This window comes from Anomalospiza imberbis, chromosome 2, assembly GCF_031753505.1.
Source record: "Anomalospiza imberbis isolate Cuckoo-Finch-1a 21T00152 chromosome 2, ASM3175350v1, whole genome shotgun sequence".
NCBI classification, from domain to species: Eukaryota; Metazoa; Chordata; class Aves; order Passeriformes; family Viduidae; genus Anomalospiza; species Anomalospiza imberbis.
In genome coordinates this window covers 69,768,814-69,784,912 of record NC_089682.1, presented here as the reverse complement: position 1 = coordinate 69,784,912, position 16,099 = coordinate 69,768,814, and the positions used below count along the sequence as shown (strand labels likewise).

Below are 16,099 nucleotides of genomic sequence, written 5' to 3'. Positions count from 1 at the left end.
GCGCGCGCGAGCTGACCGCCGACCGGCAGCCAATCGGAGGGCGCCGCTGGTTAGGGCCCGCCCCTGCACGTGTAGCTTGGCCCCGCGGGGCAGCCCCCGCGGGGGAGCCGGGCCCGTATAAAGCGGCGGGGCCGGCGCCGCTCCCGCTTCTCCCCCTCCCGCTCCTCCCGCCCCTCCCGCCCGCGGCGATGCTGCGGCTTCTCCTGCTCCTGCCGCTCCTCGGCGCGGCCGGCGCCCTGCCCGCCCCGCTCCGCCGCCACCGGCGCGCCTCGCTGCCTGTCGGCCCCTACCTGACGCGCTACCTGAGCCAGCAGGTGGGAGCCGGCTGGGGAGGGAGGAGGGAGGGAGTTTCCTTGGGGGCACTTTCCCCTGTCATTAGCCTCGCTCGAGCCACGGGCGGGACGCGACTGTTCGCAGGCTTTTAAATGAGCGCTGAATGCCGGCTGTGTTTTGTGGAAGGTTCCAAGGCGCGCGTGTTCCGGTGTTTCAGGTGTCGGGGATCCGCTCTCTTGTGTGTCCGTGTTCCCGCACACGCCGCGCCCGTGCCAGCAGCGAGGGGCTGCGCTCCGCGGCTGCGCCCGGAGCGTCCTTGCCAACAGCGGTGGCGTGGGGACTTCTTGTTTGTTTGGTTAATCACAGGATGGTTTGGGTTGGGAGGGACCGTAAAGATCCGTCTAATTCCACCTCCCCCCCCCAGCCATGGGCAGGGATACTTTCCCCTGGATGGTGATGCTCTTTTGGTTTTTTGCCTTTTTTTTTTCTTTTATACGTTCTCTGTGTTCTTCGCACACGTATTTGTAGCTCTGTAGCCTGCTGTATTAGTGGCTAGTTTTCCCAGTAATTCTCCATGGCCTTTCCCTAAGCAAAAAGACAAAACAAATTCCAGAGCTCCCAGCACAAGGCTCCTCTCCTGTCTTGGTTCTTTCTGGGAACCAAGGTTGAGAACAGCTCTTTGAGATCCATGGACAAAGTACAGCTAGTACCAAAGGGGGAGCCTCCAAGAAGGGACTTGACCTGGGGAGGAATTGTGTCACCACTTGTCCTCCTAATTGGTGCTTTTTATCAATTATACTGATTGCTGAAAACCTATAAAAATGTACTCAGCCCTGTACAAGGGGCTGGGCTTTTGTGGACATCTTTTAAGAACTGCCTCCGAAAGCCTTCAATAAAGATCCACTTTTAAATTACCTCCTTAGGAAAATTATCTCGAGTTTCATTTCCACATTAGAAAAAAAGGCAAGAATGGAACATGGGACAGATTTCTATTGCTGACTTGAGCTTTGTCATCCTGTCTCCTCCAGCAATTTGTTGGTGAAATCTATTGCATGTGGATAGAACAGAGGGCTCTGCAATGTCTTTAAGTGTTGGTGTGGTTTTGTTGAACCAGACTTGAAACCCACCTTGTTCATAGGTTTTCATAAAAGTTCCTTGGGTGTGTCGAGCAGTGTCTGCATTGTCCCCTGTTCTGTACTTGGGTTTCCTAGGGGAGGCAATGGTTCTTTTCACTGGGAGGCATGGTAAGGGAGGAGGACGTTTTCCCAGTACTCTCTTGGTGTGTTCAGAATCAGGCTTGTATCTGAATTTCATGTCCTAGTCTGCATAGGGAGTGGTGGGAAGGAGAAGGTGTTTAATTTACATGCACAGAATAGTTTAGGTTGGAAAAGACCTTTCAGATCATCAATTAACCCAGTACTGCCAAATGCACCACTAAACAATGTCCCCCGATACTATATCTATACCTCTTTTAAAAACCTCCAGGGTTGTTGATTTGACCACTTCTCTGGGAAGCCTTTTCCAATTGCTTGCTAACTGTGTCAGTGAAATTTTTTAAATGTCCTATCTAAATGTCTCTTGGTGCAACTTATGGCTGGGCATCTTGGATGATATGTGGATTGAATATCTCCTGTTTCAGCTTTGTACAAGGTGAAGTTATGGTAGAGTGAGCAAAATGGGAAGATTACACTGACAGAGAGAACAGATATAAAAAAAACAGATAATCTTTGTAAGATTATGCTAAATAGCTACAGAATAATTTTAGGGTCAAGGTCCCTGTCATTTGAGATGGAAGATAGATTTGGAATGATTTTAGTGAGAAATCCATCCACTGAGACTACAATCTTCTGCAGATAGTGTTAATGGTTTGGGAATGCTCCTGTTCCAGGATCTCCCTGCATAAATCATGGAATTCCTGTGTCTCAACATCATCTCTGCCTCATGTTCACTCGGGTAATGATTTGAGATTTGTGCCCCTGCATTAACTCCTCTAACAGCCCTGGAGCTTGTATTGTGAGCATACTGCAGATAGCTTCTGCCATGTGTGGCCAGCATTGGCCAGGATATCACTCCTGCAGCAGTGGTGTAATTAACCCTAATTGTTGTGGCACACTGCTTGTTGCACATTGCTGTCATAGTATCAGCGATACTAATTCTGCGCTGTGGTCTGAGCCACCCTTTGTCACCATCTGTTGTACTTCTGTCCTCATCTCCTCCCGGGGCTGTGGTGTCACCTGGCTTTTCTCCTCAGCTCTGGCACTGACAGCCTGGGTGCCATCCAGCTGCCAGCAAAGCATCAGAACTGTGGTGTGGTTGAGACCTGTGGATTTTGGGACATAGATAAGGTATTTGGGTATTGAGAGATGGGAGGGAAGAGTCACAGTAACAACCAATTGCAAATATTGAAGCCACATCTTGTTTACCCTTCTGTCTCTTCCTCTCATGCTTCAAGCAAAATCATGTTGGCTGAGAGTGACTGCTTCAGGAAAGAGGGAGACCATTCACTGGCCTGGAAATCCTTTCTTTCCTTGTCCAAAGACTTAATAATATTGTTGAACAGAGTGTGAGAGGTGTGTTCATCAAAGATTTGAATTCTGCTGCATGGCACTTGAAAGATACAGGGGTTGCACAAGAGGTCTAATCACACGGAGAGCATAGGACACGCTATCAGTAGCACAGTGTGTAGAACTGATAAACAGCATTCAGCCCTGATCAAACATGCACTCAGTGTTGTTGTCTGGGAATTTGTAATTGCATTATTCTGTAGTGCAACATAAAAGCTGTGATTAACATGTTAAATGAGGTGCGGTGATACTTTGCTGCCTCTCAGGATTGTTGAAGTTTAATTACGTACATTATATTTCTTATGTCATTAATTATCTGCTTGTGTTCTTTGCTGCCAAGTCTTTCTTCTTAGCTAAGGTTCCTGTTTTGATTCTTGTTTCTCTCTTTGGTGGTTTTCATTACAAATTGAAATAATTTATCTAAAAGCATTCAATATAAACAAAAAAAACCACTTCATAAGATGGCAAAATACTTTGCTGTCACAAAGGAAATCGTTTTATACCTATTAATATTAAAATACCTTTGCATAGAGTCTTTAAATACTTAATACTTCTACAGAAGAAAACTTTGAAAGTGTAAATAAATCCCTTACATGATTTGTTGCCTAAAAAGTTACTTCTTGATCACTGTGAATAATTTATTACTGCTGCACATTGGAACCTCGGGGCATGACAGTCTATAGACATGTAACATTGTTTGAAGGTCTAGTGTCAACTTTTACTGTGAATCAATGACATTTAAGTCTCTTTTCATAAAAATGGGGAAATAACAGGGTCAGAGTTAAGCTCAATGCTCATTTGCATTAAACTTCCTCCTGTTTACCACTTTACGTGTCAGACATCTGTGATGATGGGGCTAAAGTCTAGAATATTGAGAAATCAGTCAAGCAGTGCCTGTGTCAGTGTGACTAGCATCTTAGCTTGTTTGTTGACCTGTGCATGTATTTAATAACTTCTATTATTTTGTCTTGGAGGTGTGATTTTTTTTTTCCTTTTCCTCTCCCTTCAAAAGTAACTGATGTCTTTCAGCCCTCTACTCCTATGTGTGAGTGAAATTACCCCAGTAACGAGGTACCTCATGCAGACCTAGAAGAGGAGATGGCCCTTGAAGGAGAAACTCTGCCATCAGCCATATCTTTAACAAATTTTGTCTGTTTATGGGATGATTATCTCCTTTTTAGCTTTTCTGATGTATTAATGTGACTTTTGTAGGCAAGTCTGTGGTAATTTGTTTGCCTGCTACCCAGTTGATTGGGATTTGTATGTTAAATTAATCCATCCAAAATGGAACTTTACAGAGAGAATGATGTGTAGAATGTATAGAGCTGTATTAGGATCACCACTGTTGGGATGGCTTCTTTGTAAGCAGCTGGGTCTGTGACCACAGTTCAAATTCATTGGAATGACTTGGTGAGGCATCCAAGATCCATCTAGTCCTCTTAACCCAAGCAGAAATAACCTTACAGCATACTGAGGAGGCTGTGGAGTCAGTCAGTTCTGACCTTTGGGGAGCCTTGTCTTGTACCTTTATATCTCTGTCTTTGGCACACATACCAGTGTTCCAAAAACCACAGCCTGAGGACTTGTGCTGCTCTATGTGCAGCACTGCTGAGAGCATGATGCCTTAAAATTCCTGATATTTGAAGGCTTCTCAGTGATAAACTCATCTTAGGAAGGAGTGTGGATGTGGTGTCTCTTCACTCAAGCTGATAACTGATGGCTGTGTGAGACTGTGCTGGGAACCCTTCACCTCGGTCACAGCTTGTGAACTGCTATCAGTTTGTGTGAGAACCAATGTAACAAGTACAGATTAATTTTTGTTCAGCAACTTGCTGAGCCTGGTCCTTCAATCAGATTGTCTTTTGAACTAATACGTATCAGTTGTGTCAGCCATTACAAAAGAAGGATTCTGATTACATTTCATAACTTCCTAGGTTTCACACCTATGTCAGTATCTCGTAATAAATTCACATGCAAGTCTTTGTGCTCTGAAATGCATCCACACTTCATATTGTGTGTACATAAAAGGAAGATCTGTTGAAGCTTTAAAGTGATTAAGTTTAAAAAAGTAATGCAATTTGATCCTTTCTGGCTTTATCAGGAGACTTTAATACCCTGTTTTTTATTACAGACAGAAATTCTGAAATATAGAAAATAAAAGCCCTGATTGAAAATTAGAATGGATGTAAATTTTTTTTAAACCTAATTAAGTACTTTTCAATCATAGGTCTAAAACTTGCTTAGGAAGACATTGAGATGGGTTGAGGTTGTAATTTTTAATTGTGGTTAGCATCTTATTGTGACTCAGGTTGGTGTCTCAGAATAGTAACAGATGTCGGGAATGGTTAAGATGGGTTTGTTTTTCATGCCTGGCACCATAATACAATAGCACTTTTGGCTTCTGGTGAAGGAAAAAACAAAGTGCTTTTTACAGAGCCCCTTGGTACCAATTAAAAGTTAAGCTGGTGTTTAGAGAAGAAGTGATGCTGGTGTTTGTCTCTGAGGTGAATTACTTGGAATATGTGTTTTACTCATCAAGTAGTACAGGAGTACTTGGCAGCTCTTACTCTGTGATTTCATAGCATGATTTAAAATGGGAACTGTTAGCTATAAACCAGGAACAATAGCTCTTACTCAGTGAACAGGAAAACGGGGAAGTACTTGTTAAAGCTTGTCAGTGAATTTTTATTTTTATGCACTACTTATCTGTGGGGTCACAATGCAGACATCAGCTTCTCAAATTAATCAGGAAACAATTTCCTCACAACTTGCAGCCTCTTCCTCCAAGTGAGCAGTTAATACTAGTGACTCAAAAAACATCAATGATCACTATTCCCTCACTGAAAATGAGCATATCTCACTAGCTTTAATCGTTAAAATCTGTAATAGACCACTGAAAGATTTCTTATAGACTGTCTAGATTAAGAAAAGTCTAAAGAACAAAACAGTAAACAGAACTGCCTATGGCTGAAGTAGCAAGCCGTTTCCAAGCCAGATGTGCATGAGAACTCTGTTAACTTCATTGATTTTGGCTTGTATCATGAGATTCTGCAAGTTGAAGCAGAGTCTAAGAGCTGATTTTTTTTTTTTTGTGGGGAGATATGGAGGACAATGAAGTTCAAAATGAAATTTTATGCTAATGAGTTGTGTGTCTATTTCTTCATCTGACTTTGAGGAGATCAGCCATCAGCATAAGAAGTTGTAGATCGTGCAGATAATTTGTAGCATTTTGCCAAGTTGGTGAGAGACCAGAAGTCAAGCTTGATTATTTCATTTTAAGCTTTCAAAAAACCAAATACCTTAATTTATTTCACACATCCTGTAATATTTGGATTTTATAGCTAAAGCAGTGAAGCTTATAAGAAATTTAGTGGGGTAAACCAGTTTGTACTGGGCCATCTTACTGATACTTGCAGAATGGTTTATTTCCTTGTTTTCCAGGCATGTCAATTCTGAGAATTAAACATGCACAGAAGAATGGGAATTGCATTTCTTTTAAGCACATTCAGTAGATACCCTTTGTCTATGGTATAATGGGATAATTTTTTTATACCAAATTTCTAGTTTCTGTCTTGTGCTTTCATTCAGCTCTAGCATGCGTGTAGTATGTTCTGATATTTGGTGCTGTTATAGTGCTGCTGTCAGGTGTGCTGTGTGTGGTTGTTGTTCTCTAAACACACACAGTGAGCAAAGAACAAAAGTTCTGGTCCTTGTGGGCTGTTGTTTCTAACTTTAATTTGATGTAACAGGTTTTTCCATTATTCACGCTTGCAGCCAAGATACAGAGCTTATGTGCAAGTTCACCCTTGTGTCAGGCTTGAAGCCAAAGTGGTTATGTGAAGATTAGCTGGAAAAGGTGCTTGTAGAGTGAAATTTGAGATGTCTCTTTCCTGTAGAGGAGATGGCTCACTGAAAAGCCTACCTGCATGGGATACCATGGAGCTGTGATGCTGTGTGATGTCCTTTCCCTCTGATTACTGATAGGGACACACTTGGTGGTGCAGGGAGCCGCAGATGATATTTCCCTGAATGCTGCTGCTTTCCCCATCATCCTGTCTACCAACATCTTGCAGCCCTGCAAGCAGAAGTTGTTCCTTGGTGTTGCAAGCTTGTCAAAGTAGCAGTTGCTACGTGGTATTTTTGTTGTTGCATCAGGGCTGTGGAAGTAATTGCTGCTTTCCTGCTTTGTTTTGTGAAACTTTCTCTCTCCCCACCTCAACGCTGATCAGAATTGGTGGCTGCTAAATGCATGATCCACAGTGGCACGTGTAAAACACTTAGCCTTTTAATACTGATAGATTGCCATCCCTGCACTGAGCTTTTGTCATTTAGTCTGTGTCATTTAGCCTAATGAGAAGATTATCTGGGTAGATGACAGGACAGTTTTCCTGTTTGCTGTCATTGTTCATTTCTACTTCCTTGGATCCTTTTTTGTAGGATTAGCAATAGAAAATAAAATATAAATAATAGTGGTTGAACTACATCTGGGAGAATGATAAAGCAAATTTATTTGTAGTTCTGAAAACCTGGGAAATAAAACAATTGCAACCTGGATTAAACCTTTTAAAAATGTTTAGCAAAGTAGACAGTTCTAGACCTTTCTGGGGTAGGGGTAGAGCTGGTTTAAATATTGAATTTGACTAAATAAAAATATTATCTTGGATCTGAAATGCTTTTATATCCTGTGTCTTTATACAAAAAAAAGAAAAAATGAGGAAGTCTTTCAAATGAGAACCATGTTCATCAGAGAGGATGAAACTTTGCAAATTCTTTTGCTTAAACAATTAGTCCTACGCAGAACTTTAGGTCACTCCAAAAAAGACCTGGAATGCTTTTATGCTGCTTAATCTGTGACATATTGACATTTCACATCTAATTTTTTCTTCTCCTCTGAAGTTAATCCTCTGAATATGATGGATTTGTAATTCAGTCTGGAAGGCACATGGAAAAAATTAGTGGCCTTTGCCTGTTAGGGGTCTGAGAGACCTTGCACAAGGATAACTTTGTTCTTGCTGGTGTAGTTAATCTTTGTGCTTTTTTCAGCCTTGAGAAATCACACCTTGTGAAGTAGGGCTCTGAGCTGGTCGTTCCCCATGCCTTGTCCCATCCCTTGTCCTGTGGAAGAATTTAACCAAGAAAGTAATACCATGAATGGAAGCAGCAATGATGTGAACTTTGGGGTGTTTACTACCATAGTAGTTATGTAGCTGGTGGAGTCTGAGCAGCACAAGCCTCTTCATTGCTCTGAAAAGAGCCAGGTGGCAGGGGAATGGTGACTGGTTAAGGAGTGACAGCAGTAAAGCTGATTGAAGAGATTCCTGCCTTGGTCACCCATTCTTCCCCTTGTGCTGGAGCTTTGCGGCTCTCAGGTCTGGGACGGAAAATGTTGAGACTGCCTGTGGTACTTCTCCTTTCAAATGGAGGAGTTGTAACAGAGAATAGCATCTTCACTGTCTGCTGGAGGATTTTAAAGCCTAAATGTGTTTATGGACTTCATTTTTACATGGTAAGCAGAATCTGGAGGTTCAGTTGCAGCACAAAACTATTAATGGTTTGTGGAAGTTTAAATCAATTTGTTTGTGTTCTCATTAGCTGGTTGGGCTTCCGACATAAAAATAACCTTTCATCATGTACTGTTTGTTTCTAACAAGGGCTGACCTGAGTACCCTGGTGCTTTCCTACAGCATATCCTGTAGCAGTTTAGATTGTCTTTGGTCTTTTCAAGTGCCTGTCCAAACTGTGTGACTCAGGGCAGGGGCAGGGTTCCTGTCTGAAGTTTTCCTTGTTCATGTCTTTTAATCACTGAAGAGATAAATCACTGTTAAAAATCAGACTTTCTTAAACACCATTGCAAGAGCAGGTGCTGTGATTTCTGCATCATAAGAGAAGCTTCAGAAAGATACATGAAGTGTAGAATCATAAACACATTTAGGCTGGAAGAGACCTTTAAAATCATCAAGTCCATCTGTAATGTAACACTGCCAAGTTTATCACTAACCCATGTGCATTATCAAAGGCCAGTGTATTCTCAAGGACACTGTTGCAATGATAGATTCCTTCTATTACAAGGATCCTAAGCCTGCATTTGCTTTGGGGGCATATTTGGCTGGAAGCTCATTATAGTCAAAAAGCTTGTCTATTGGTATCCATATGGTTTGGTAAATGTTATGGATTAACAAATAAAATCAAATCTGGTGACCAAAACCTCTAAATTATGAAGCTTGTGAAAAATGACAATGACAGAGTCAGTCTTGGCTTGGATGAGCATATCCTTTGCTGGGTGGAAAACTGGCTGGATGGCTAAGCCCAGAGAGTGGTTTAGTGAGTGGGGTTAAATCCAGCTGCTGGTCTTCTGGAGGGCAGGAAAGCCCAGCACAGGGATCTGGACAGGCTGAATCCCTTGTCTGAATCCAGTTGTATGAGGTTCAACAAGGCAAAGTGCTCAGTCCTTGCCCCTGGGTCACAGCAACCCCAGGCAGTGCTACCAGCTGGGGGAAGAATGGCTGGAAAGCTGCCCAGGGTAAAAGGATTTGGGAGTGCTGGTCAACAGCAGCTGAACATGAGCCAGTGTGTGCTCAGCTGGCCAAGAAGGCCAGTGACATCCTGGCCTGGATCAGCAATGGTGTGGCCACCAGGACCAGGGCAGTGATTGTCCCTGTACTCAGCACTGGTGAGGCCTCACCTCCAATCCTGTGTCCAGTTCTGGGCCCCTCACTGCAAGAAGGACATTGAGGGGCTGGAGCGTGTCCAGAGAAGGGCAGTGGACCTGGGGAAGGGTCCGGAGCACAAAACTGATGAGGGCTGGCTGAGGGAGCTGGGGGTGTTTAGTCTGACAAGAGGGAGGCTGAGAGACCTTAATGTTCTCTACAACTATGCGAAAGGAGATTGTAGGGGGGTGGGTTTCTTTCTCTTAAGTAACAAGCAATAGAAGGAGAAGAAATGACCTCAAGTTGCAGCAGGGGAGGTTTAGATTGGATAGTTGGAAATCTTCACTGTAGGGCTTGTCGGGCACTGCAACAGGATGTCCAGGGAACTGGTGAAATTGCCATCTCTGGAAGTGTTCAAAAGGTGTGTGGATGTGGTTTTAGGGTGAGCTTATCACTACTGGGTTACTGGTTGGACTCAATCTTAAAGGTTGTTCCAGTCTAAGCAGTTCTGTTATTTTAATCTATGATCCTATCTCTTTTCAATTTCTGGTATAATTTACATTGAAGACTTTCCATTTAGTGGGTTACACAACCTGATGCAAAAAGGTGCAGTTTACATCTCCCTGCTCTTCCACAGAGCACCAAATGATTATGCATTTCAACAGAAGGGTGCAAAGCTTCAATCTCTGCTGTTCCTTGCCCTACTGTCAGCCTTGAAAGCAAGGAAACACCTCATTCCTTGCATTTAAAATTAAAAATATGAAACAAAGCTAAGCTTGATTTTTCTTGTCTTTTTCCCCCTCCCTTTCCTGGACTGAGCAGGGACAAACAGAGAATCTTAGCAGATACTGGTGGGATGAAACTTCAGTCCTGGCAGGCTCAATAAAATCTGCCCCCACCCCCTCGTCCTTTGTTATACAGACATGACAACAAAGTCCCTGTCCTCATGAACTTCAAATTTGGATAGAGGAAGCAAAGTTTGTAAGAGGAAACAAAACTAATAGGGCCAGCTGATTGAACTGGAGTCCCCCACAGCCCATCAGGAGTAAAAGCAGGAATAGAAACGCATCAGTGAAATCCCAGGGAGGCTAAGGTCCACATGGCTGTTCACACAGGAGGATATCCTCAGGCTATCCTGTATCTTCCTGTCCTGAGGAAATAATTCAGACAGGATGAGCCCTCAAAACAACTCCATGGACATGTGGAGAGTAAACTTAAAAATCTTAAAACAACTTAAAATCCCCTGGCTTCTCACCAAGTAAAACAACTGTCTTGATTTCACATGGAGTATCCAATTTGGGAAAACAAAGCTATCGCATAGAGGATTGAAATTCAAGGCATCACAGAAGGGCTCTCAGATGCTCTCAGTCTTGCCAGAAACCCAAAAGCATAAAACCATCAGGTGCTGATTTACCACCTCACATGGTATTGGATGCTTTTTAGTTAAAAACTGCCTTGTGAATTATAGTCTTTTTTGGTAAAGGCTTGGCTTTGCTGCCCTGTCTCTGTAGTCACTGATGTCCTTAAGGTGCTGCTGAGAAGGAAGTGGGTTTTAGCCCACATGTCCTGTTTTGTCTTTGTGCTCTGCTCATTGCCAGAGTTCCTGAATACTTCCAGAAGTACATTAAGCAGACTAACATCTGTACAATAACTAACATCTGTTGAGCATTTTTTGTCTCCCTCCCAGGGGAGATGTGTAGCAGAGTGGCTTGTTTTATTTTAAATGGACTTCTAAAATAGCAAAAAAGCACATTACAAAAAACTCACCTTGAGATAAGTAATCTTTGAGAGTTTAACCAAAGCACATGGTACATTTGCACATATAATGTAAAGATACAGAAAGGTGCTATGTAGTTGAAACAGAAGGCACCAGGGTGGGGTTTGGCCATTCCTCCCAGTGTGAGTTTGTTCAGTAAAGCAGTCTGGGGAAGCTGCCTCACCCTGAGCTGATCAGCTGCACTTCTCTGTAGACAGTTTCTCTGAGCTGAAGGATCAAAGCTGCTGACTTGAGCCTTCAGTCTGGTGCTCTCATCAGTCTCATGGGCTCAGTGCCTTGTGCTGCCCACTGATGCTTGTCACCAGCTCAGGGAGTGCAGTTCCCGGCAGCCCTGCCTTGGGTAGCACCTACAGTCTTCCATCAGAGCTGCCTGCCTCACAAGCCATGTGCTGTATGTTTGCTTTTATTTTCCCCAAATGCTTTGTGAGTCTTTGGACTCAAAGGTGTGCAGGCTTTCTTAATCAAGCAGTGTTCACCAAGGTTTTTGTATGTGGAACTGAAATTTAAGTGTTCACTTTGCCATCCTGCCTGCCTCAGCTGACAAGAATTTCTCTTAAAAACTTATCCATAACTTATGAGTTTCAGTGCTGCTTTTTCTAATTTTATCCTTCCTCTTATTAGTATCAGAATGACTGTTCTTGTGTCAGTAGATCATACTTTCTTCTGTAAAACATTTCTCTTGCGTCACAGATGATGACTCTGTTATTTTTTACCAAACTTGCCAGATAGTCCTGTTTACAGAAGCTTAGCACTTTGGGCTGAGTAACTGGTTTGCATTAATTCTAGAATAGTTTTAGAAGTGATTTTTGCCATCATCTCTTCGAACCCCCTCACAAAGCAGTGAAAATTTAAAAAATGTTTAGGATTGCTCAAGTCCTTGTACTTTCTGCTGACATCCTGAACACAGTTGTAAATATGAAAATTTTAATTGCAAAAACCACGTATCTGCTAGTATACCATTACCATTGTTTTAACCAGCAGTTAAGGTATTTTAAATGTGTACTAAACAGATTTATTTTCTTTTTGCTGTTGTGGTCTGGTTGTAAAAGTTATTGCTTTTGGCTTACTTCATTTGTGTAAGAGTGGGGAAAAAACCCCTTTCTGGTTCAACTTTTTAATGACATGTGCTTAAGGAAAAAAAAGCTATAAAAATACCTGATTGATTTGAATACTGCAGTAGGCTTCACACAGTTGCTGGGGTTTATTACCTGTTTGCATGCCTGTTCCATAAAGAATGGTGAGGTAAAGCAGTAGTTTGAATGAGACCCAGCAGCCCCTGTGCTCTCCTGCTGCGCACTCTGGCTACACAGGAGCTCCATCTGCTGTTCTCAACTGCAGCTTTCCCTGTGGGTCCAAACCTTTCACCTCACTGTTTGATATTGATTCTTGGGCTTCTTCCCTCTGGCTCGACAAATTTAAACACAGTTTTTACTCTTGTGAGAAGATTCTCATTGGGATATCTCCACATTGTGCTTTGATGTTCTGGATTTAGAATTTCTTTGAATTTCTTGGCAATAACCAGCATTTGTGACACTTTCTTCTCTGACTGCTTTACAAACATTAGGGTTTTGTTTTGGTTTGGATTTTTTTACTCATCTTGTATGTCTTACCCTTGCAAAGACAAGCTACTACAAGGTATGAAGCTCCATCATCTAGAACTGAAGGAGTTTCTGCACTTCAGCCAAGTAATAGCTACTTGTGATTTTTTTTTTTTTCCCCTCTGGAGAAGTGTGGATTTGTGTTTGTTCTGCCTGGGCTCTTACATGTGTCCACGGTTGGCCGTGCTGTGTGATGAACAGAGGCAGTCTAGCTGTTGAGGGAGTATCAAATTTCTACAGATTGAGGGAGGAATGGCAAAGAATAACATGGCTGATGGCAGTGAGGGGGTGTACAGCATGTCAGAGTCAAGACAGAGAATCATGACTCTTTGATCAACATGGTTACTAAAACCACCAAAAGAGAACTTAAATTCCTGTGTTTTTCTCCCTTTTGGTTTTGAAAGACAGACTCACTAAGAGTATTGTGATTTTGTGGTTTGTTTTGGGGGAGTAGATTTGCAGATCACATGAAAGGAAAACTCCAGTAAATAATGTCTCTAAAGAAAACTAGCCATAATTTGGGAAAAGATACGCATGTTGGAGTATCACTCATAATTTTCTAGCTCCTGTGAAACAGGAACAGTAAGATGGACTTTAGAATCTGTTCTGCACAATACCCCATTGGATAAGCTCAGCCCGGTATCAGAAATTTTCTCACTTTTTTTTTTTTTTTTTTTTTTTTTTTTTTTTTTTTTTTTTTGCTTGGGTTTTTTTGGTTTTTGCTTTGGCTTTCCCTCTGTACTCTTTTTTGTGTCTTGCATGTTAAGTTGCCTGCACTGGTATATATCTTTGTAATTAGGGAAGTTGAATACTTTTTGGGGTGTAGTCCTCTAGCTGGCACTCTGGCTTCAGGCAGGAAGGATGCAGACTCAAGTTCTAAATCTAAATATTTAATTTTGGAAGATTCCATAAAAGGCAAGCAGGACACATGGGCCTGTTTTTCCTATCTTTGGCAAGCAGCCTAACAAGAAATTTTAAATAGAAAAATAACTTCTCCCTTTACAAACAGACAGGGAACAAATGATGTGTTGGTTGTACTTTCTAACAGCATTGGAGTTTATCAAACTATACTGTGACTTTTTAGATGTGCCTTAACTGATTGTTCTCTTTAATTGTCCCAAGGTCTTATGACCAAAGACTTTTTCAGTTGCTGACCTTGTTCTGCCTTTCTACATTTAATCACTCTTAATAGGTGAAACTAAAATAGCTGTGCAGGTGAGTTGTCAGTGTGAAACAAGCCCAGCATGTTTTGTCAGTACTGAAGTTCAGTGAAAGAGCCCTTAAATATGCACATGATAGCATCACCGTGTACTTAAGAGTAAGGAGCAATTGGCCTCCCTGAGGAAAACTGTGAAAGTACATAAAATAGTTTTATTTGGGTCTGGAAGCGGACACTGAAGTTATTTATTGAAGGCAAAGACTTTGTCTCATGTCTGTCCGCACCATGCACAGACCTCTGTCTGCTCCTGCTCCTGCAGCACATTCATCCTCCCACTTGAGTCCAAGAGTGAGTAACCTCTGAGGGAGTTCAGAAAAGATATTTTGCAGCAGGCTGTACATCTGAAATAAGTTCCTTGCTCTCTCTGACCCAAAGCAAATACAAGTAGCTGAATCCTGCAGGTCAAGCACTAGTCTTTTCTGAACTACCTAAAGGAATCCACCTAGCAGGTATATTGCTGTGATAACAGCAAGTGCTTGGATTTGGGTGTGATCTGCTGCTTTTCAGCTTTAACTTGCAGATGTTCCCAAAACAGGGAATGTGAAAGTTTGTTTCCTGTAGCATCTGAGAGGTGTGGCAGAGTTTGGGTGTGAAGGCAGATGGATGGGTGAGCAGAGATCCTCAAGCCAGCAGATGTCAGGCTGTTACCACTAGCAGGAACTATGACAGGAAAAGGTGGATCGATGCACTGATAAAAGTCAAAATTGGGAAGCTGCAGGTCATCTTCAGCTGATGACTAACAATAGTGAAGAACTGTGAATACATGGTCATTAAGTAGGATAGATCTGGAGTAATTCTGTGGTTTGGTTTGCTTTTTTTATATTTCATATTAAAAGCCTGTATGGGTATCCCAGAATAAGATTATGCCTAAGCAGGGAGTTACTTGTAAAAGCAATTTACACAGCTTTCCAGTTGGATGAATTCTGGGGACAGGGTCAAAGTGGATGGTGAATACAAAGCAGTGTGAGTTAAAGTTGAAAAAAAAATGACCTTAGGAATTAAATTTATAATGAGGGACTAAATCTAACACTGTGGGGTTTGGGTTAAGGGGTATGATATATATATAGGCTGGCAATATTTGTAGAGCAGTGGTAAACAAAAAAAACCCGCTTTCTAACAAGAATCTGTTTAAATTTAATTCTTACGCCAGAAGGAGGAGAGAAGGAAGAGGTGAGATTTTTGTTGGTTTTAGTTTTGGAGTTCTTTTTGTTTAGTTTGCTGGTTTTTAATAATAACTAGGATAGTAAGGTTTTGCTGAGACTCAAAACATCCTGTGATGACTCTTTTTACTTGTTGATACAGTTTTATTGCATGAGGTACTTTGTGACCTCTCAGCATGCTGATTGGTCTGACTTCCTAAATATATTTAGAATATCTGGTGTTAAGTAGAATGCTATAAAAAGGGCATGGATTTTTTTTCTGAATGCCTGAAGATAGCATTTCTTCTTCAGTATGCACACCTGTAATTTTGACTATTTTTTTCACAAAACAGAAATAATTTGATGAATTAGGAATATAAATTAATTTAATAACATTTTTTTTTTATGTTAAGTAACTGTCAGCACTCCCAGTGGGCTCCAGGAACAGTTCTAGCTTTCTGACCGCGATGCTGATGCTTGTTCTTACAGATTGATCACTTTGGATTTGATGAAAATCGTACATTCCAGCAGCGGTACCTGGTAGCAGATCAGTACTGGAAGAAGGACAATGGACCAATACTGTTTTATACAGGCAATGAAGGAGACATCGAGTGGTTCTGCAACAACACGGTACGTGGGAAATAGTGGCATTACAGCCCTGCCTGCCAGAAATGGCATACTGAAAAAGTGAGGAGGAGCAACAAGACCAGTCACAGAAGGTTGTTGAAGGATAAGTTTGTAATGATTGCTGTGATTGTTATAAGAGGGAGGGGAAACTGAACAAAAGCACAGAAAAAGTTCAAGGGGGTTCAGGGTCCTATTTGAAGCCCAAACAAATAAAGGGATACCCTTCTATTAAATTCCTGCAGCAGTGAAGAAAAT

At 41.9% G+C, this 16,099-nt stretch overlaps 1 protein-coding gene across 2 annotated transcripts in view; it reads left to right on the top strand.

The window, feature by feature from the left end:
- The first annotated feature begins 150 nt into the window (after window positions 1-150).
- Window positions 151-16,099, top strand: part of PRCP (prolylcarboxypeptidase) — a 29,125-nt gene continuing 13,176 nt past the window's right edge. The window contains exons 1-2 of one of the 2 annotated variants that reach the window (XM_068181572.1): window positions 151-314; window positions 15,707-15,847. In XM_068181572.1, the coding sequence (XP_068037673.1) occupies window positions 189-314; window positions 15,707-15,847 (267 nt within the window). In that variant the 5' untranslated portion in view covers window positions 151-188. The remainder of the gene's footprint in view (window positions 315-15,706; window positions 15,848-16,099) is intronic. The other variant, XM_068181571.1, reaches the window with a different exon arrangement.